The sequence below is a fragment of the Pan troglodytes genome, chromosome 20, assembly GCF_028858775.2.
Source record: "Pan troglodytes isolate AG18354 chromosome 20, NHGRI_mPanTro3-v2.0_pri, whole genome shotgun sequence".
NCBI classification, from domain to species: Eukaryota; Metazoa; Chordata; class Mammalia; order Primates; family Hominidae; genus Pan; species Pan troglodytes.
Genome location: NC_072418.2, coordinates 8,324,340 through 8,345,415, shown reverse-complemented (window position 1 = coordinate 8,345,415; position 21,076 = coordinate 8,324,340). Strand labels below are relative to the sequence as shown.

At 50.7% G+C, this 21,076-nt stretch overlaps 1 protein-coding gene and 2 long non-coding RNA genes across 21 annotated transcripts in view; 2 read left to right on the top strand and 1 right to left on the bottom strand.

The window, feature by feature from the left end:
* The window catches only part of LOC129138049 (uncharacterized), a 43,205-nt gene extending 29,935 nt beyond the window's left edge, over positions 1-13,270 (bottom strand). The window contains exon 1 of the long non-coding RNA XR_010153685.1: positions 13,129-13,270. This is a non-coding gene — a long non-coding RNA (uncharacterized LOC129138049). The remainder of the gene's footprint in view (positions 1-13,128) is intronic.
* Positions 3,243-5,219, top strand: LOC134809065 (uncharacterized). The gene is made up of 2 exons (XR_010153687.1): positions 3,243-4,369; positions 4,490-5,219. It is a non-coding gene; the product is annotated as an uncharacterized LOC134809065 (long non-coding RNA).
* Positions 13,271-13,320: 50 nt separating the features above from the next.
* Positions 13,321-21,076, top strand: part of RANBP3 (RAN binding protein 3) — a 66,474-nt gene continuing 58,718 nt past the window's right edge. For 4 of the 19 annotated variants that reach the window (XM_063800370.1, XM_024351097.3, XM_054672547.2 and 1 more), the window contains exon 1: positions 13,458-13,582. In XM_063800370.1, coding sequence (XP_063656440.1) covers positions 13,561-13,582 — 22 coding nt within the window. In that variant the 5' untranslated portion in view covers positions 13,458-13,560. 19 annotated transcript variants of the gene reach the window in all.

The window sequence follows — 21,076 nt, the reverse complement described above, 5'->3', positions numbered from 1 at the left end:
GGGCTGGGACTCCAGGACCCCACTGTGTCCTGACGGTGCCAACATCAGCCAGGAAATCCACTCACCCCACCCCCTGCTGGGTCACAATTTCAGACATTCCTTCAGCTGAGACCCCTGAGCCAAATTAGGCAAGTGCCAACTCACCCACCTCCCCAGCCCCTGAAGAGCCAGGCCCAGTGTGGACTGCAGGGCCCAGAGTAGGAGACCCAAGCCCTGCCCATGGGGCCTGAGAGGCTGGGGAGAGTGGGAGCTCAGAGCATGGGGGATGGCGCCCCAGGAAAGAGGAGCCCGCTTGAGGTCCTCAGGCCATCATGTGCCTCCAAAGCCCTCTGGGTAGGTCCCCAGGGTGCAGCCGCCTCAGAAAAAAAAAAGGGGAACCTTGGTCTTACCAAGCACCTCTAGGGGGTACTGGCCATAATCACAGCAGGCTCCACGCTAGACACTTCTATCCCATCTCCTATTTTTGATGACCTAAGGTAGATGTAATCCCCATTGTACACATGGGAAAAGCAAGGCTTCTGGCTGGAATGCAGATGTGATGGCTGGAGCATGGCAGCCACAGTGGACCTCAAGGTGGAAGCCCCATGATAAGGATGGGAAAGCAATGAGTCAGAAGGAGCCTGGGTCCCCGGTGATGATGGAACTGCCATTACAGCCCTGACCTCCAGACAGACGTCAGCAAGGAGGGGTGGGGAGGCCCAGAGATGTCCCTGCCTTCACAAACTTTCTGGTGGCAGGAACTCCCTTGCAAGATGGGAGGGGACCCCAGACACCGCAATTGCCAGCGTGCTAAGAAGGGGGAGATGTGGGCCAGGCGCGGTGGCTCACCCCTGTAATCCCAGCACTTTGGGAGGCCGAGGCGTGTGGATCACGAGGTCAGGAGATTGAGACCATCCTGGCTAACATGGTGAAACCCCATCTCTACTAAAAATACAAAAATTAGCCGGGTGTGATGGCACACTCCTGTAGTCCCAGCTACTGGGGAGGCTGAGGCAGGAGAATCGCTTGAACCCAGGAGGAGGAGCTTGCAGTAAGCCAAGATCACGTCACTACACTCCAGCCTGGGTGACAGAGCGAGACTCCGTCTCAAAAAAACAAAAACAAAAAAAAAAGAAAGGGGAGATGCTCCAGCTGGAGTGCCCCCCACCCCCGCCAACCGCCACCACCCCTGTTTTCCTCCTGCCTCTGGCTGCTGCCCCTCTGCGCCTGGGTCCTGCCCACTCCTCTCCTCCTTCTACCCCCTCAGTCACCTCAGCCACTCCCACAATGGAAATACCCTCCAGGAGCTGCTGACTTCACCTCTGCCCAGAGCTCCTGGGTGCCTGGCCCTCGGCAGAGCAAGACAGCAGCCCGGCATCTGGCCGTCCAGACCTCCTCCCCAAGTCTCCATCACAGCCTTGGCAGCACCGTCCGTCCCCGCATTGCCCCGCCCCGCCCCTTGGCCCTGCTCCTCAAAATGGCCGCCATCTGAGCGCTTCTCCCCTTCCTCTTTGCTACTCCCCAGCTCCTCCTCGGCCAGGAGAGGCAGAGTGGCAGGGATTAGACTGCACAAGTTTGAGAATCAGCTCCACGGTCATTCACTGTGCCCTCAAGTAAATTACCTTCATCGGTTTCTCCCACTGGAAAAGAGACATTAAAAATACCTCACGGTGTTGTGAGAAGGAAGGTCAACATACAGAAAGCACCGGACTAAGCCTTCAAGAGCTGTTTCTACCCCTCGGCACTGCAGATACCGCAGATGGTGGGGTGTCAGATAATTCTCTGGGCGGGGGGGGCCGTACTGGGCACTGCAGGGTGCTGAGCAGCATCCCTGGCCTCCACCCACTCCCTGCCAGGAGCACTCCAGCCCAATCCTAACAAGCAAAAATGTCTCTGGACACTGCCAGTGTCGCCTGGGAGACACCTTCCTCTTTAGCAGTCACCTTGATTGGCACTTCTTTCGGGAAGCCTTCCTGGATGTTCTCTGGGTAGATTAGGGTCACTTAGACCCAACTCCCCTACCATACTTTATAGTCATTGTTTGCAAATCTGTCTTTCCCGTAAGCTCTGCGAGTGAGTAGCTATCATTTGCCTTGTTGAAATGGACTTCCCAAATCTATCACCGGGCATGCTCAGCAAATATTGAGGGTGTGAGGGAGTGAGGAGGGCCTCCCAGAGAAGGCGTTTTTTACGGTGATGTTGGGAAGGAAGGTGCTGTGCCATGGAGGAGAGAAAAATATCCAGAGGAGTGACAAGGAATTCCAAAGAAACTGGAATTCAGGCAGGAGGCCACCAGAGGTTTTTGATGTAATCAAAGCTGGGCTTTAGAAAGATGTATTCGGGCAGGGTGGATTCACAGGAAGAAACAGAAGCAGGGGGGTCAATTAGGTGCTTGTTAAAATCGTACAAGTGAGGGGGAGAGTTGTGGCTGTGGGGTGGAGCAGGGGCACACAGGAGCCCTGTGGAGATGAAATTGGTGAGTTATACCCGATTTGGTTTGTTTTTTGTGTGTGTGGTTTGGTGTTTTGTTTTGTTTTGCTTTGCTTTGTTTGAGACTTGCTGTTGCCCAGGCTGGAGTGCAGTGGCACAATCTCAGCTCACTGCAACCTCCACCTCCTGGGTTTAATCGATTCTCCCCCTCAGCCTCCTGAGTAGCTGGGATTACAGGAGTGTGTCACCGTGCCTGGCTAATTTTTGTATTTTTAATAGAGATAGGATGTTACCATGTTGGCCAGACTGGTCTCAAACTCCTGACTTCAGGTGATCCACTCACCTCAGCCTCCCAAAGTGCTGGGATTACAGGCATGAGCCATTGCGCTTGGCTTTTTTTTTTCTCTTTCTTTTTCTAATGAACCAGGATAAAAATCTAACTAAAACATCAGGAGTGATGGTGTAATAAGGATAAATATAGCTTTGCAAAATTTTCATTTCAGTGTATGTGTGAGTGCACATATACACATGCATTTATGGTATTGGGCTGCAATGTAAAATGCATATGCATAGGTCTCCAAAGCCACAGTATCATATATGCATGAGTATATGTGCACTCACACAGAGGCTCTCAGGAGGGCTGAGAGTTGTTCTCAGCTTATTGTGAGATCATGGGCCCCTCCTGGAATCCTGTCATGGACGTTTTGTGGGGTTTTGCTGTCCAGCATCCATCCTGCCTTCTTTTGGAATAACACCCTGATTCTCTTGGAGGAGTGACCGTCCTTTTGTGGCTTTAAATACTGTCTCTGTGTGGGTGGCTCTCACATATTGAGTGAGGCGGTTCCAGGTGGGAAGGGAGCAAATGAGCTCAGTGTGTTGGGGGTGGGGGGAGCAGTGAGGAGGCTGGTGTCATGGGCACAGAGTGAATGGCAGGGCAGGAGGTGGAGGAAGGCTGCAGAGTTATGGGATGGGGGCTTCCTAGGTCCCGGGGAGGAGCTGGGATTCCACTGGCTGCCTCCACTTGGATGTCTCAAATGGCATCTCACACCACTGGCTGGGCACACAGAGCCCAATATGTATTTGTTGCTCAATAAATATTTGATGGAAGGGCCAGGCACGGTGCCTCAAGCCTGTCATCCCAGCACTTTGGGAGGCCAAGGCAGGCAGATCACCTGAGGTCAGGAGTTCAAGTCTAGCCTGGCCAACATGGTAAAACCCCCTTCTCTACTAAAAATACAAAAATTAATTGGACATGGTGGCGGTGCCTATAAATCCCAGCTCCTTAGGAGGCTGAGGCGGGAGAATTGCTTGAATCCGGGAGGCAGAGGTTGCAGTGAGCCAAGATCGTACCACTGCACTCCAGCCTGGGCAACAGAGTGAGATTCCGTCTCAAAAAAAAAAAAGAAAGAAAATATTTATGGAGGAATGAATTTGATTGGGGGTGAGCACAAATTAACGTACCGTACCCTGCTGACCCCATCCAACACTTTCTCCTTAGACTCTGAACCCTGCGTTGAAGGGTGAGACTGAAAGCAGTCAAAGATCAGGCATCCTGGGGGAGACACCCGGCGCATTGTCCTCAGTGATTTTTGCTTCTAAGACCTGTTGAAACTGCTGGTTGCTTCTCCTTTCTTTTTGATCTCATGAACATCCTCATAACCTTCCAGTAAATTCCCCCTTGGCTTACATCTTCCAGAACTGCTTTCGGGGGGTTGCAATCAGTCTCCAAACAGGTACACCCTCAGCACCCAGGAATTTTCTAGCCAGTCTCAGAAGGGGATTCTCAGACCTCGTGAAGCCCTCCCGAGGTGACAGCCCCAGTTTTCAAGGTGGGGCGTCCATACGGCTTGGCAACAGCAGCAGCAGGCTGGGAGCGAGGTGCAACTAAGACTCCCTACCTCCACTTCCACGACCTGGCTCATGGAAGACACCAGAACCCCAGCAGATGCGGAGCTTACCGGTAAGTTTAGTTTCCCAGAAGGCAGCCAACTGCCCTTTTTCCTGGAGTTGTTTTGATTCCTCTCAAGTCTCTGCTGCCCCCCAGTGGTCACTCTGTGACACAGCGTTTTCCTTTTCACAGGGGACACAGAAAGTTGGATTTTGCCCAGAAGCCTGGCTGATTTGTTTACTTATTTGCAACGATGCATGATAAGAAAGATCAAAAACAAGTGAGTGAGTGAGCTAATTTCCTTCCTTCCCTTCTCCTCCTCCCCTTCTCTTCCTCGAATATTTCCTATTTGTTTACAAAGGCCCAAAATATCCCCCCAACATAACAATGGGAAAAAGTCACCTGGCAGATACCATTTAAAGCAAGCGATTGGACGGGCGCGGTGGCTCACACCTGTAATCTCAACACTTTGGGAGGCCAAGGCAGGCAGATCACTTGAGGTCACAAGTTCAAGACCAGCCTGGCCAACATGGTGAAACTCCATCTCTACTAATAATACAAAAATTGGCCTGGCGTGGTGGTGCGCACCTGTAGTCCCAGCTACTCAGGAGGCTGATGATGAGAATCGCTTGAACCTGGTAGGCAGAGGTTGCAGTGAGCCAAGATTGCACCATTGCACTCCAGCCTGGGCAACAGTGAGAGACTCTGTCTCAAAAAAAAAAAAAAAAAAAAAGGTATAAATCGCCATCATGTGCCCTTGCTAGGATGCATTGACACAGACACACATCGCTTCTGCGTAATCCCTGCCAAAAACACTTAACCTGAGTTTCACTGTGAGGAAACATCAAACAAACCCAAAGTTAAGGGGCATTCTACCAAATGATTGGGCAGTACTCGTTAGAAACGTCGTTGTCAAGAAAAAGTATATAAAAAATGGAGGAAATGATCCAGACTAAAGGAAACTAAGGAGAAATACCTACATGCAAGACAGGATCCAGGACTAAATCCTGGAACAGAAAAGGGACACTAGAGCTGAACAGAGGAAATGTGAATAAGGTTTGCACATTAGTGAATAGTACTGTATCAGTGCGAATGTCCTGATTTTGATCAGGGTGTGAATATCTGAGGAAGCTGATGGAGGCTATATGGAACTCTTTGTACAATTTTTGCAACTTTTTTTAAGTCTGAATTTATTTCAAATGTATTTATTGTAAAATTTAATTTATTTAATTTAAAATAAAGAGGCCGGGTGCCGTGACTCATGCCTGTAATCCCAGCACTTTGGGCGGGCAGATCACTTGAGGTCAGGAGTTCGAGACCAGCCTGACCAACATAGTGAAACCCAGTCTCTACTAAAAATACAAAAATTAGCCGGGCGTGCTGGCGGGCACCTGTAATCCCAGCTACTCGGGATACTGAGGCAGGATAATTGCTTGAACCCGGGAGGTGGAGGTTGTAGTGAGCAGAGATTATGCCACTGCACTCCAGCCTGGGTGACAGAGGGAGACTCCATCTCAACAAAAGAAGAAGGAGGAGGAGGAGGAGGAGAAAAAGCAGAGTTGATCAGGAGATAGGAATGTGTCACCGAGCAAAGTGAAGGCTTGGGAACCTGGCTGTGGCACTCTGGGCTCTCCACCTCTCAGCACGGCTGACCTGGTTGCAGATCAGGTCATGTGAAGGAGAATGGGGCCCTACCCCATGTTAACAGGATCCAGTCCAGCTTTCTTCCAGAGAGAAGCAATTCCAGTCCCAAATCCCTGGCTGATGTGCCTAGTTTGGCTCAGGGGTTCCTGCCATCATGGGCAAGGGGCCACCATTGGTCACATCTGACATCCTGTTGTCAGGAACTTGAGGCCATGGGTTGAGGGAGAACGGGGAAGGCAGATGAACTAATAACGCATTCATGATGAAGTCCCTCCAACCCCACCTGGCTCCAAGCTCCTTAAGGGCAGGAATTATACTTGATTGATCTCTGGGTACTCAACCTCAGTGTGGGCTGGGCACAGAGCAGGCACTGAAGCACTGCCCCAGGAGTTAAAGAAACCTATGACTAATAGAAATTCCTGAGTTTGCTGGATAAGAAAAGAAACAACTTACTGAAACTCCCCCTGCTTGTAAGATAACAAAACTGGCTGAAGTCAGTTGGAACAATATGGCGGACTGGAGTTTGCACAGAACGAGCTTGCTGATGTCATAGCCTCAATTTCTACCGCATGTTTTAGACTAATGCCCCCGAACTTGCACATGCGCTCCACGAGGGATGAAGAGATAACTGCGCATGCCAGAGGACTTTCCAGACTTCCTATTCCCTTCTACCAGTCACCTACCTACTAATGCCACAGTCTACCCCTACACCTCTTCTCATAAAGGTATTGACTGCCTTAGGGTGGGCGTGGTGTCTCAGGCCTACAATCCCAGCCCTTTGGGAGGCAGAGGGAAGAGGAGTGCTCGATGCCAAGAGTTTGAGACCAGCCTGGGCAACATAGCCAGACCCCATCTCCACACACGCAAAAAGTATGGTCTTAAAGCTAGCACGGGGAGACAGCTTTGAGTTGGACTCCCATCTGCTTGTTAGTCAACTTGCAATAAAAAGCTTTTCTCACAAACCCGTGTCCTAGCATTGGCTCCTAGCGCGTCAGACAGCAAAGCTCCTTTTGCTCCGTAAAAACACATGCTGGCTCCCTGCCCATGATGGGAAGACGAAAACTTAATTACAGATGTGAAGACCCCTTTTCCTGAAGCCCAGCTGCAGAAGCCATCGTCCTCTTTGGCTGCAGAGGAGAGAGGGACATAAGTCTTCAGAGCTCAGCCTGGGCTCAGGGGATCCTCAGAGACCTGTATCCTGGTGAGCCAAGGAGGAAGCTGACAGCACAGAAGCCAATCAGCAGTTAAGGGCAAGTCATTTGAAGCCCTCCCATTTCCTGCCTCCAACCCCTGCAATTAGGAGAAAACCCTAACTCCTCACTGCAGCCTCCAAGGCCCTGCACGCTCCCTCCCTGAGCTCATCTCCACCACCTCTCTTTTTGGTCACTCGGCTCTAGCCACACCGAGCTCCTTACCATGTGAAATTATTCCCTCAGCTGGGTGTGGTGGCTCACGCCTGTAATCCCAGCACTTTGGGAGGCTGAGGCAGGAGGATCACTTGAGGTCAGGAGTTCGAGACCAGCCTGGCCAACATGGTGAAACCCCGTCTCTACTAAAAATACAAACATTAGCTGGGCATGGTGGTAGGCGCCTGTAATCCCAGCTACTCGGGAGGCTGAGGCAGGAGAATCGCTTGAACCCGGGAGGCAGAGGTTGCAGTGAGCCGAGATCCTGCCACTGCACTCCAGCTTGGGAGACGCAGTGAGACTCCATCTCAAAACAAACAAGCAAACAAAAAGTATTCCCTCTTTCTGTCACTGTGTCATAGCATGCTGTTTTATTTTCTTTGTAGCACCCATCACTATCTCAAATTATTTTGCTTACCTGTCTACTGTTAGTCTCCCCACAAAAGGCTGCAAATCTCCGTGAAGTCAGGGCCTGTCTAGTTCATCCCGGGAATCCAACATGTGCCTGATGCCTCATAGGTGTGGTGGATAGATACTACTGTGTAACGAACATCCCTAAAGCTTAGTGGCTGATAATGGCAATTCTTTATCTTTCGTAGTTTCTGTGGGTGAGGAATGGGAAGGGCTAGGCTGGGTGGTTCTGACGGGGCTCAGGGTCTCTCATGCAATTACAGTCAGCGGCTGCCGCAGGAGCTGTTGGGGTTTGGCTGGGCATCTCTTGGCCAGGGCCTTGCCATGAGATCTGTGTTTCAGCTTCCTTACAGCATGGCAGCCGCAGGGCAGTTGGACTGCTCACATGGTGGCCAAAAGCTTTCAGAGAGACTGTTCCAGCAATGCTGCAGAAGCTGCATCTCTGTCCGTTATGTCCTAGCGTCGTCAGTTACACGGTGTCATTTCCTGTGTGCTCTATTGATCAGCAAGCCCACCTACATTCAAGGGAAGGGAGCTGCACCCTCCTCTCTTGCTGGGAAAAGGGTCAACGAATTTGGGGCCATATTTTAAAGCTACCACAGTAGGCAATTGACAAATATTTGTGTAAGTGAAAGTTGACTAAGTTAATTTGCTACGAGAGGCCAGATGAGGAAAGCTGGCAGCCATCAACACTTGGAGGAGGCTTGCGAAACCACTGGAAACGTCCTTGGCTCATCAGCCTGACAGGTTTTGCGTGTCTCAGTGTCCCCTGAAAAGCCACGACTGGATTCTATTTAGCAAGTGATGACATGGTGCTGCGAGTTTCCCAAAGTGTGGGATGAATGTGGTGTGTGACATGACTTTAGGCGACATGAAGACATGGCGTTAAACGACAATGAATAACATAGATTATGTTAGCCCGTTTTCAATTCTCTTTCACTCCTTCTCATCACATCAGGAAGAAAGTTTCCGCCAAGTGCTGAAGCCTCTTCAATAACGCTCTAATACTTTGCTAATCTCCCTTTGTATCAAAGAAAAAGCAGGCCCAACACCTTGGCAGGCGACAGTATCTACTTTGAATGTGAAAACATTGTGTCATTTTCATGTTTGCTTTTACAATGGTCTACTCATGGCTTAGTGGTTTTCCATTTTAAACGGTGATACAAAGTATCTATTTAATGTAAATTTAAACCAAAAGAAAAGTATCAAGTTCATGAAAGGTCACACCGTGCAGATATGGTAAAGGCTGAGAAGACCTACCCAAGAGAAGTTTGGGGAAACCTGAAAATAATGAAACCAACACCCCAGGAATGACAGATGACCTGAATTCTACACACTGTGGGTGACCAGGGGGACTGACATTCGAGCTACTCTTAGAGAATTTCTTTCTTTGGTTTTTTTTCGAGACGCAGTCTCACTCTGTTGCCCAGGCTGGAGTGCAGCGGCGTGATCTCAGCTCACTCCAGCCACCGTCTCCCGCACTCAAGCAATCCTCCCACCTCAGCCTCCTGAGTAGCTGGGACTACAGGTGTGTGCCACCACGCCTGGCTAATTTTTTCTATTTTTGACAGAGACAGGGTTTTGCCATGTTGCCCACTCAGGCTGGTCTTGAACTCCTGGGCTCGTGTGATCTGCCTGCCTCAGCCTCCCGAAGTGCTGGGATTACAGGTGTGAAGTTTCAAATTAACCGTTTTCTTTAGAGACAGGGTCACAATCTGTAGCCCAGCCTGGAGTGCAGTCGTGCCATCCTACCTCACTGCAGCCTGCAACGCCTGGGCTCAAGCCATCCTCCCACTTCATCCTCCCGAGTAGCTGGGACTACATGTGAACACCACCACAACTAGCTAATTTTTTGCATTTTTTGCAGAGACAGGATCTCACCATGTTGCCCAGACTGGTCTTGAACTCCTGGGCTCAAGCAATCTGCCCACTTCAGCCTCCCAAAGTGATGGGATTACAGGTGTAAGCCACCACGCCTGGCCATATTGTGTATTTTTTTTTTTTTTTTTTTTGAGACAGTCTCACTCTGTCGCCCAGGCTGGAGTGCAATGGCGCGATCTTGGCTCACTGCAACCTCCGCCTCCTGGGTTCAAGCAATTGTCCTGCCTCAGTCTCCCAAGTAGCTGGGATTACAGACGTGTACCACCACACCTGGCTAATTTCTTATTTTTTTACTACAGACGGCGTTTCACCATGTTGGTCAGGCTGGTCTTGAACTCCTGACCTCAAGTATTCACCCGCCTTGGCCTCCCAAAGTCCTGGGATTACAGGCGTGAGCTACCGCACCCAGCCCAGATTGTGTATTTCTAATAAGCTTCCAGGTCATGCTGATGCTGCTGGTGTGGGGACACACTGAGAAAGTAGCAGGTTTTTGTTGTTGTTGTTGTTGAGACAGAGTCTCATCTGTTGCCCAGGCTGGAGTGCAGTGGTGCGATCTCAGCTCGCTGAAACCTCCACCTCCAGGGTTCGAGTGATTCTCCTGCCTCAGCCTCCCGAGTAGCTGGATTGCAGGCGCCTGCCACCACACCCGGCTAATTTTTTGTATTTTTAGTAGAGACGGGGCTTCACTGTGCTGGCCAGGCTGATCTTGAACTCCTGATCTCGTGATCCGCCCGCCTCAGCCTCCCAAAGTGCTGGGATTACAGGCGTGAGCCACCGCGCCCGGCTGAAAGTCAGGTTCTTGAAAAAAATCTGGTGTGTGGCCAGGCACAGTGGCTCACACCTGTAATCCCAACACTTTGGGAGGTCGAGGTGGGTGGATCACTTGAGGTCAGGAGTTCGAAACCAGCCTGGCCAACATGGTGAAACCCAGTCTCTACTGAAAATACAAAGATTAGCCAGGCATGGTGGTGAGCGCCTGTAATCCCAGCTACTGGGGACGCTAAGGCAGGAGAATCGCTTGAACCCGGGAGGCGGAGGTTGCAGTGAGCTGAGATCGCGCCACTGCACTCCAGCCTGGGCAACAAAGCGAGACTCTGTCTCAAAAAAAAAAAAAAAAAAAAAAAAGAATCTGGTGTGCTACTACTGCGCATGTCCTCCCAACTCGGGTGTAGTGACATCCCGTTAGTAACAATATAGGCCATGGCTGAAGGATTCACACCCAGAAAATCAGCAGACGCTACAAATCAGGGTTCAATTTGTTTTATTAATTGTCTTGTGGTCTTAAGAAAGTGATAGAAAAATAAGTAAAATTTACAATAAACTATATACACACACATAAATACATACTAACGAATACATTCTCTTCCAGAGAAGCTGTTGTTAAATATTTACCACATCCCACTGGCTGTTCAGAAAAGTTTAACAACCATGTAAATACATGTGTCCTGGATTAGGAACTGGCAAACTTTTTCTGTAAAGACACAAAGAGTAAATGCTTTAAGTTTTGTTGGCCAAAAAGTTTCTGTTAAAAAAAAAAAATTAGCTCTAATGTCACAGCTCAAAAGTAGCCAGAGACAATATATAAGTGAGTAAACATTGGCTGTTTTCAAATAAAACTTTATTTACAGACACTGAAATGTAAATTTCACACCATTTTCACATCAAGAGATATTCTTCTTTTGGTATTTTTTTTCCCAACCAGCTAAAAATGTAAAAAAATCAGCAGGCGCGGTGGCTCATGCCTGTAATCCCAGCACTTTGGGAAGCCAAGGTGGGCAGAGCACCTCAGGTCAGAAGTTCGAGAGCAGCCTGGCCAACATGGTGAAACCCCGTCTCCACAAAAAAACACAAAAACTAGCTGGGTGTAGTAGTACACAGCTGTAATGCCAGCTACTCAGAAGGCTGAGGCAGGAGAATCACTTCAACCCGGGAGGCGGAGGTTGTAGTGAGTCGAAATTGTACCACTGCACTCCAGCGTGGGCAACAGAGTTAGACTCCAAAATAAATAAAAGAAAGGGAAGGGAAGGAAAGGGAGGGAGGGAACAAGGGGAGGGAGGGAGGAACCATTTTTAGCTCATAGACTATATCTGGCCCACAGATTGTAGTACTCCTCGCTCTCTTTTAGATCATACTCAAAAAGGTGCAGAGCTGGGACTCCAACCTAGGTAAGACCTGAAACACAAGGTCCCAGGCACAGAGACGACCAAGTGCAAAGACCCTTAGGCTGGAATGAGCTTGTGCTCCAAGGATGGAAAGACCCACGCGGCTGAACAGCAATGAGCAAGGGGGAACAAAGCGGGGCATGGGAGCCAAGTTCAGGGGACTTCATAAACCTGAATACAAGGTTTAGGATATACCAAGTTCAGCTGAGAGCCCTCTGGAAGCACTGAGTGGCCTTGATATTTCCATTTTCAGTCTGTGTGTGTGTGTGTATATATATATATATATATATATATATACACACACACACACATAAACACACATATATATGCACACGTGTATGTATATATCTGTGTGTATATATATAGATAAAAACAAAGTATATGTGTATATATATGGGGGAGGTTCTTGCTGTGTCCCTAGGATGGTGGCAGTGGCACTGTCACAGCTCACTGCAGCCTCAACCTCCTGGGCTCGAGTGATCCTCCTGCCTCAGCCTCCCAAGTAGCTGGGACCACAGGCTTGCACCACCACATCCGGGTAATTTTTGAGTTTTTGTAGAGATGGGGTCTTGCTCTGTTGCCTAGGCTGGTTTTGAACTGAGCTCAAGCGATCCTCCCACCTTGGCCTCCCGCAGTGCTGGGATTCCAGGGGTGAGCTACCGCGTCTGGCTGATTATATTTTTCAAAGACTCCTCAGCCTGCGGCCATGTGCAGAACCGAGCCTGGGGCTTCAAAAGAATGCAGCAAAGGATAGCAGAGAGGCCGCTGTCCAAGTCTTCCATGAGATAGATACGGACGATGTGGCCTAGGGTGGTGACAGCCTGGGGGTGACAATGGGTGGCTCTGGGCTGTATTTTGGAGGCAAGGCCAAGTCCGAAGGATTTGCTGACAGATTCATAGCAGGTGAGTAGAGAACAACTCCAGGGTGTCCAGGACCCTCCCATGAGCCTTGTGAGTGAGGCCGATGGTCCCATTTTACAGATGGGGAACCTGGAGGCGCGCGGTTCCCCTCCCATGAGCTTGTGAAGTTGATTCTCGTAGCTCCGAGGGGTCGAGTCCCTCGCGCCGGCTCCCCCCGCCCCCAACGCCAGCACCTGGGTCCCAGGGCTGCGCCCCCTCCTAGAGCCTGACCACGACCCCCGCCCCCGCCGATGAGCTCTGATTTCCCCCCCAATCCCAAGCACCCCGCGCCCTCTCGCCACTTCCCCCGTGGTTTCAGGAAAGCGTTTGCCGAAGGTACCGGCTCCTAAGGCGGGTAAACTGAGGTAGGAGGCAACGCGTCTCCCGCCCGCGCGTGTGGGAAGCCCCCGCAGGCCCGGCGATTTACCTGGAGGAAGGCCTCGGCTGCGGCGCCCTGAACTGCTCACTGTCCCACCGCGGGGGAACCCCGGAAAACGAGTGGGAAAACGAGTGCTTCAAGACCCGCCTCGGGCCGCGCGGTGCCGCCTCACTAAACCTTAGTCGCTGCCACTGCGCATGCGCCCTTCCCGGCCCTTTCCCCGCCCTCTCAGTCGGCGGGAAAAGGAGGCGGGAGATGGCTCGTGCGCAGGTGCGTGCTAGGAGCGCGGCTCGTTAGGGCAGGCTGCTCTGCAGGGCAGGCGATCCGGCGCTCGCCTCCGCGCGGCATTCAGCGCGCAGGCGCGAGCTGGCCGCCTCACACGGAGTCGGCTTGTTAAGTGCGCACGCGCGGGAGTTTCTGGCAGAAAGCAGGCGAGCCTGGGCCGGCGCGGGGCCTTGTGGGAGGGCTTAAGGAAGTAAAATGGCGGACCTGGCGAACGAAGGTAGGGGAGGCGCCGTTGGGGACCGGCTGGCGGCCGGGGAACGGGCGGCGGGAGGACTAGGGGCCACAAGCCCTTGGGGGGAGCACCGCAGAGTGCAAGGGTTTCGTCCGCTCTAGGCTAGCGCCGTGGCGGGCCTTGCAGCCGCCCCCTATTGCGTCCCCTCAGGCCGGGCTCACCGGCCCGGCCCATCACTCCCGGCAACCCCGGCCCCTGCAGCCGTCTGGCTAGAGGAGCCGGGTGGCCATCGGGATCGCAGCCCTAAGGCCCCTCTGCGTCGCAGCCAAGCTCGGGGCTGAAGGGGGCGGGAGGCGCGGCCCCAGTGCTTCGGCCACGGATGTAAATAGACCTTAGGGCCTGGTTGTGGCCCGGAGCGCGCCACGCTCCCTCCCCGCCCCCTCGTCCTCCGCCACCCGGCATCTCCCCTTCCCCGGCCTGGCTGCCTATCTCCTAAGCCCGTGAGGCCCTCGTCCTCCGCTGGCCAGCCGCACACCGCGGACGGAGGAAGCCCAGGCCGTTTTCACCCCGTCCCCGCCCCGAACTTCGGCCCCCACTTCCCGCCAGTTCCCCTCGGATCCTTCGGGGCGCTTCGTCTCCCCCTCATTTAGGCCCCGCCGCAGGATCTGGGCCGCCGAAAACCCCGGCTGCTCTTTGGCCCTTCTTGCTGTACTTCCAGACAAGAGACCGTGCGAGTCCCTCCTCTGTGGAGCGCTGACAGCCCACCTGAGTGTTTTTGACAAGGTTACACTTCCAGATCCCCCGAGAAGGCACCATAAGGCTGATGTCTGCTTCCATCCACAGTTGTGTTGCCATCGCTGTAGCTTCAAGACTTCTGAGGCCTATTTTTAGCTCCCCCCCTTTTCTAGTTGCACAAATGCAGGCAAGCTCTCTACCTGTCTGGCTCTGATTCCCCCATTCGGTGCTCCCTGTGACTGGAGGGTTTTCCCTACCGAATTGCAGTAATGAATGAATGATGATAGGAAGTGCTTGGTCTTGTGGAGCATTTAGGGTAGTTACCAGGTGTGGTGCAAAGTCTTGACATACTGTTTTCCCTGGTAGGAGGTATAGATACTGTTAGCCCCATTCACTTGATGAGGAGACTGAGTCAACGTGGTTAAGTCGCTTATCCAAGGCGTATCACACAGCTGGGAAGGAGCAGGGATGTGAACCAAGATGGCCTGGCTTCAGATGCCAGACCACGGGTGCTCAGTCCCTGCAGATTCTGATTCTGTGTGGTGTTGGGCGGGCGCTGGGCATCTGTACAGGAAGCAGCACAGGTTCTCTCCCTGATTCTTGGCCATTTTATTCAATTTTATTTTTTGGGACGGAGTCTAGCTCTGTCGCCAGGCTGGAGTGCAGTGGCGCCATCTCGGCTCACTGCAATCTCCGCCTCCCGGGTTCAGGCGATTCTCCTGCCTCAGCCTCCCGAGTAGCTGGGATTACAGGCGCGCACCACCACACCCAGCTAATTTTTGTGTTTTTAGTACAGACGGGGTTTCACCATGTTGGCCAGGATGGTCTCCATCTCCTGACCTCGTGATCTGCCCGCCTCGGCCTCCCAAAGTGCTGGGATTACAGGCGTGAGCCACCGCACCCGGCTGCTACATCTCTTTTTTTAAGATAAAGGAGCCCATGGAGGGTTGCAGCATTCCAACTCATGAGATCTAGTTACAGAGGGACTGGGTAAGTGGGAATCAGTATGACATATTTTATGTATTTACATCCTGAGCCCACATAGTTTCTTGAACTCAGGACTCATGTCCAGCATCACATTTCGACATCTCCATTTGGATGTGTCATAGGTAAGTCTAGAGCGTTTCCAAAACAAAATCCTTATCTCCCCCACCACACCTGCCCATCCCATGGTCTTTCACCCATTGTAGTTAGTTAGGCAGGTCCATTCTTTGAATTCCTCTGGCCCCAAACCTTGAAGTCACCCCTGGTTTCCCTCTTTCTCTTACTGCACTGCTAATTCTATCATTTCTACCTTAAAATTATTCCCAAAGGGGGACCACCACTTCTCCCCACCAACACCGTCAATGCTTAGCCCCCGTTCCCTCCACCCTTACCCATCTGAAAACTTCTCAGCCCATAGTGGGCCCCAGTATGTCCCTGTCCTTCTCTCTCGCCACTCTCTGCTGCCTTGCTCTGTGCTAACTACTCTGGCTTTTTCAGTTTTCCTTGAATGTTGCATACACTCCCCGCTTTTAGCCTTTTCTCCTGCTGATTCCTCTAACTGAAACAGTTTTCCCCCAGATACCCCCATGGCTCACTTCTGGTTTTTACTCATATATGTTACTTTATTAATGAGAGCTTCTCTGGCCACCTATTTCAAATTAAATCCATGTTCTCTATTCCGTTCACCCAGCTTGATTTTCCTGTATAGCTCTTAACAATCCGGCATGCTAGATATTACATGCATGTTTGCCCCGTGTAAGCTCCATGAGGTCAGGGATTTTTATGTTATGATCACTGATTGCCCCCTTGCATCCAGAACGGTGCCTGGCACAGAGTAGGTACACAGGAAATATTGGTTGAATGAATGAATGCGTGAATGAATGAATTCACCAGTGAGGACCCTGTTGTGAGGAATACATTTGAGCACAAAGGGGAAATTATGGCTTGCCCTTTTCCAGGGGATACTGTTTCTAGCATATGCTGTCCACATGAGGTATTGGTTGTAAATGGGATAGTTGAACTGGTAAGGGCCAAAGAGAGAAATGGAATGTTTTGAACTTCACTTTTTTTCCCTAGTAAGTGCCACACTCACCTAGCACGTTGTCCCTGATGCTAGTTCTGGGATAACTGTCCTCACGAAATCAAACCTTGGTGGACTTTGTGCCTCAGATATCCCTGCCGTCCTTTAATCAGTCATTGTGTGTTTCTTGAACACTCCATTTCTGGTTTTGGCTTGTACAGCCTGCCAGGATGTTTAATTTCTTATTCACTGTGTAAAGTGGGGCCTCCTTGCCTGTGCCTTTTGAAGCTTTAGGGGCTGCCCCATGGTCACGTGTTTGTTCTTGCTGTTTAAGCTCTAGTTAAATGCCCTCTTGGCTTCTGCCTTTCCAGACTGAGATCATAAGTTGCTCCACCCTCACACCCAGTCCCTCCTCCATCCATTTGCCATCTCTCTTCTCTGGGCCAGTCCCACCTCTGTGTCAGGCTGAGCAGCGGCTGTCCACCTGGCTGGGCATCAGTACCCCCTGGGGAACTTTCCTGAAACTGCAGATGCTCAGTCGCCACGCCCTGCAGATTCCGATTCTCTCTGGTGTTGGGTGGGTTCTGGGCCTCTGTACAGGTGGCAGCACAGGTGATTCTCATGTGCAGGCAGGGTTGAGACCCGCTGGTTTGAGTAGTAGAGGGTAGGTGTCCTCTGCTTGTATAGGAGGAAATGTTTTCTGTTGTGTAAAGCATCTTGTTGGCCCTCGTCACCATGGTGAACGCCTCATGGATGGTGACAGCAACTCTCACAGCCCTTCCTGTGGTCTGGGACTTTTAAAGTCCACCTGAGTGCTTTTCCTCTCAGACAGTGTGTGTGCATGTTTCACCCTTGCATCCAGGGATAAGTCTCCCCTGCTTGGCATTTCCCCATTGATACCTCCCAGACTCATTACTCATCCTGTCTCTAGGGTTATTCTGCATTGTAGGCTGACATCAGGATTTGAAGGCAGAGTTTTGTCCCTGGCAAAGGTAAAGAAGACTGGGAAGAGAGTGAGCAAAGCACATTTGAACTCCAGGGAATCTTGGATTCTAGATCCTGACATGAAAGGCCCTGTTGGCCTGTGGACATGCGTGGTGGAAACCCGGGAGACGGTGTGAAGCAGGGCTCTCACCTTTGTGTGGTGCAGTTGACGTTTTGATCGCTCTCTTTGGCGGGAGGGGCTGTCCTGTGCGTTGCAGGATGCTTAGCAGCACGGTAGCATCCTTGGACCTACTCACTAGATGCCAGTAGCACACACCTCCCCTCACTCGCGGGGTCGTCATGACAACAGAAGAAGTCTCCTGACACAGCCCCTGGGGAGTGGGGGTGGGGAGGCTGCAGAATCGCCCCCTGGTGAGAGACTCACTGGTATCGATGGTGGGGACACAGGCTTTGGTCCTCAGAGAACTGGGTTTGTGTTTTAACTCCGCTGTCCACTCTGAGTCATTTGGGGCAAATTTCTTAACCTCTTTGAGCCCCCCCTTTCCACACCAATAAAATGGGAATCATGGTAACCACACCCACCTCGTGGTTGCTGTGAGCATTGAAGGAATGAATGCACATACATGGTTTAGCACCAGCCTCTGCTCATAGTAATAAACACTCAGGTCACTGTTTTTACTACAGTGCACTCTGCTCTGGACACATTCAGCTGAAGGGTTCAGCAAAGTCTCCATTGTGTGGGTGAACCTGCCCCACTCAGAGTTGGCCCTGGGCTGAGCCCCTGGCAGAAGACCAGCAGGGCCTGGGCTCTGGGTCCTCCTAAGTTCTGTCCTGCCTGTCACTTAGTGATCTCAGGGATCCCAGCCTGAGCACTACAGACATCTGGGGCCAGGTAATTCTCTGTTGTGGGCGATTGCGCTGTGCACTGTAGGATCTTAATGAGGATCCCTGGCCTCTACCCCACTAAATGCTAATAGCACATCCCCCTCCTCATCCCCACCAGTCATGACAGCGGAAATGTCTCCGTCCCAGTGTCCCCCCGGGGGCAGAGTTGCTTTCAGTTGAGAACTACTGATTTAAGAGCCTGACCAGGTATGAGTCGAGAGATTTTCGAGGGTGGTTTGGCTTCTCTCAGCTTGCACCTTGTTGACTTAAAACCTAGCCCCTGAGAGGGTGAGATGCAACTGAATTTTTATTGGTTAGCTAGAACTGAAATAGTTGGAACCTATCTTAAACAACTTTTGGAAAATTTCTCGTGAATTTATGATAAAAACTAATTCTGGGACTTTTGCTTAGAGCAGAATGTGTGCTTTCACCTCCACTGTGCCTCCTGCATCTGTAGCAGAAGGGGCCTGATGGTACCCAAGGGGTATCCAGGCTGCAAAATCTTTATACTCTTTGAAGAGACTTTCCATTTTGCCCAGGATCCTGCGTATAGACAGAAAAGCCCTCACTGGGCTTCTGCAAAATGTTTCAAACAAGCCTTCAGCCTGCCTCTCCGTTTACCAGAAAATGGGATTTTCCCGGCACCCTCGTGCATTCATTAGGTGTTAGGGTCAACCTGGGTCTGGTGTGTGCTCCTCCTCTGAGGTGGTCAGAGTGAGCAGAAGCAGCAGGAATGGGGTGAGCTTCGAGTGGCATTTGGAGGAGCTTGGGGTGGAGAAGGGGGGTTGAATTCTGCCCTCCTACGTGAGTTCAGACAGTGAATAGGCCTGGGTGTAGTGGGAGACGAAGGCCATTTGGGGAAAGTTGAGATGCATTTGGGGAATCTGAGAAGAGAGCGCCATTCCTCAAAACTTACCAGAGGACCACAAAACTGCCGAGATGGCTGGTATTGGCTTGGCTGGGCATTTGGTAGCTCTCCATGGTACTTTGAAGCAATCGTGAGGCAGTTGGGCTTGCATCATTATCTATTCAGGGTCTGGTGGTGATGTTTTCTTTGTTTTAGGGGGTCCTGGTGGAGCGGTGTTCTGTTTGACTCTGCCCTACGCAGTCGAGAATAACGTGGCCTGGGGCATCAGGGTAAAGCTCCTCACCACCACCTTCCACATGTCCACAGTCTGCTTCCTCCTCAGTAGTCTTGGCACTTAGAGCTGCCACACAGCACTAGCTATGGATCTCAGCCCTGGATGGGCTTCACACTTGTTTAAGGAGGTTGTCAGGGAAAATCAAAACTGCTGCCTGGGCTGCACCATTGGAGATGGTTCCAGGAGTTCTAGGGTGTCTGTGGTTTTAAAGAGCTCCACAGATGTTTAACAACATGAAGCCAGAGTTGAAAACCACAGGCAGAAGTTGCAAACTTGCCTGAAGGGCAAGCAGACATATTTAATTTGGCCCATTTAGGTTTTTGTTTGTAATTAGGAGCCAACACTTAAAATTCTGAGATTTCAGAGGGGAAAAAAATTGTATTTCTGATTTCTCTCAGAAAACAGCAACCACCCTTGGCCTGCATTCTTGCACAGCAGTGATTTTTCAGTGCTAAGGAACAGCTGCGCCTGTGGATAGATTAGATTGGATATTGTGGTCTCCGCCATGTTACTTGGGGCCTAGCCCACTTCCTTCTCTTCCAGTGCCTGTGACCTTGGTTGGTATTTGGGTTTCAATCCTATTATACAGACTCCTAGACTCTGCATTCTCTACACTTAGAGTGCTCTTTAGCTAGAACCTTAGCATAAAGCACCTCATGGTCTGTAATTTAGGATTTAGTGTCCTTGGAATGCTAGAACTCAGATAGCATATGGCAGCAGTTCTCAAAGATGGTCCGGGGCCCTGCAGTCCCCAAGACCTTTTCAAGGGGACTGCAAGTTCAAAACTATTTCATAACAACACAAAGACACTATCTGCTCTTTTTTCACTCTCATTCACTTGAAAATGGACAGTGGAGTTTTTTTCCAGAGGTTATTGGATGTGTGGTATACCAACAGATGAACTATAGAAGCAGATAAGAGAATTCAGGCCGGGCAGAGTGGCAAACACCTGCAGTCCCAGCTACTCGGGAGGCTGAGGTGGGAGGATCTCTTGAGCCTAGGAGTTCAAAGCCAGCCTGGGCAACAAAGCCCCTCTCTTTAATAAAAAAAAAAAAAGAGAGAGAGAATTCAGCTATCTTCTATTAAGTCAGACGTTAAAGACATTTGTCAAAATGTAAAATAATGCCACTCTTCTCAGATTTTTTTAAATACTTATTTTTCATAAAAATATGTTATTTAACTAAACCTTTCTGGAGTTTATTATAATCTTAAGTATTTTGAAATTGTCTTAGGTTTCATTTCTAATATGGTGTCAGTAGTAGCTACATCCCACATTTCCAAAAGCTCTTGGGGATGTTCAGTCATTGACAAGCGTGGAAAGGGGTCCCAAGACCAGGAAATTTGAGAACCACTGGCATGTGCTAGCAGAGCCTCAGTGTACAGTGTGGGTTTCTCCGCTGCCTTGCCAACATCGGGAGAATTCTAAACCAGAGCTGACCAGCAGGTTCCCGTTGGCAACTTGTGGCATGGTTGGAAGCACCTGGATTGGCTGTCCTTGGTTTGTGTCTTGCCTTCTGCCCTAGAAACATGGGCAAGTTGTCTGACCTTAGCTCTTGCATCTGTAAAATGGGAACGATGATACGCAAGTCTGAGGATTGTGGTGTGAGAGAGAATATACTTCTGGTAATTGACCTACTGGAATGTGGAGATACATGTCAGTTACTTCTAGCTGTGATTCTCCTAATTGGATGCCTGAGTAGAGAGAAAGCACCCTGTGAGTTATACCAGGGTTTTTCCACCTCAGTATTCTTGACATTGGGGCTGGTGGTGGCCATCTTGTGCTTTGGAGGATGTTGGGCAGCCCCTCTAGCCTCTACTCATGTGATG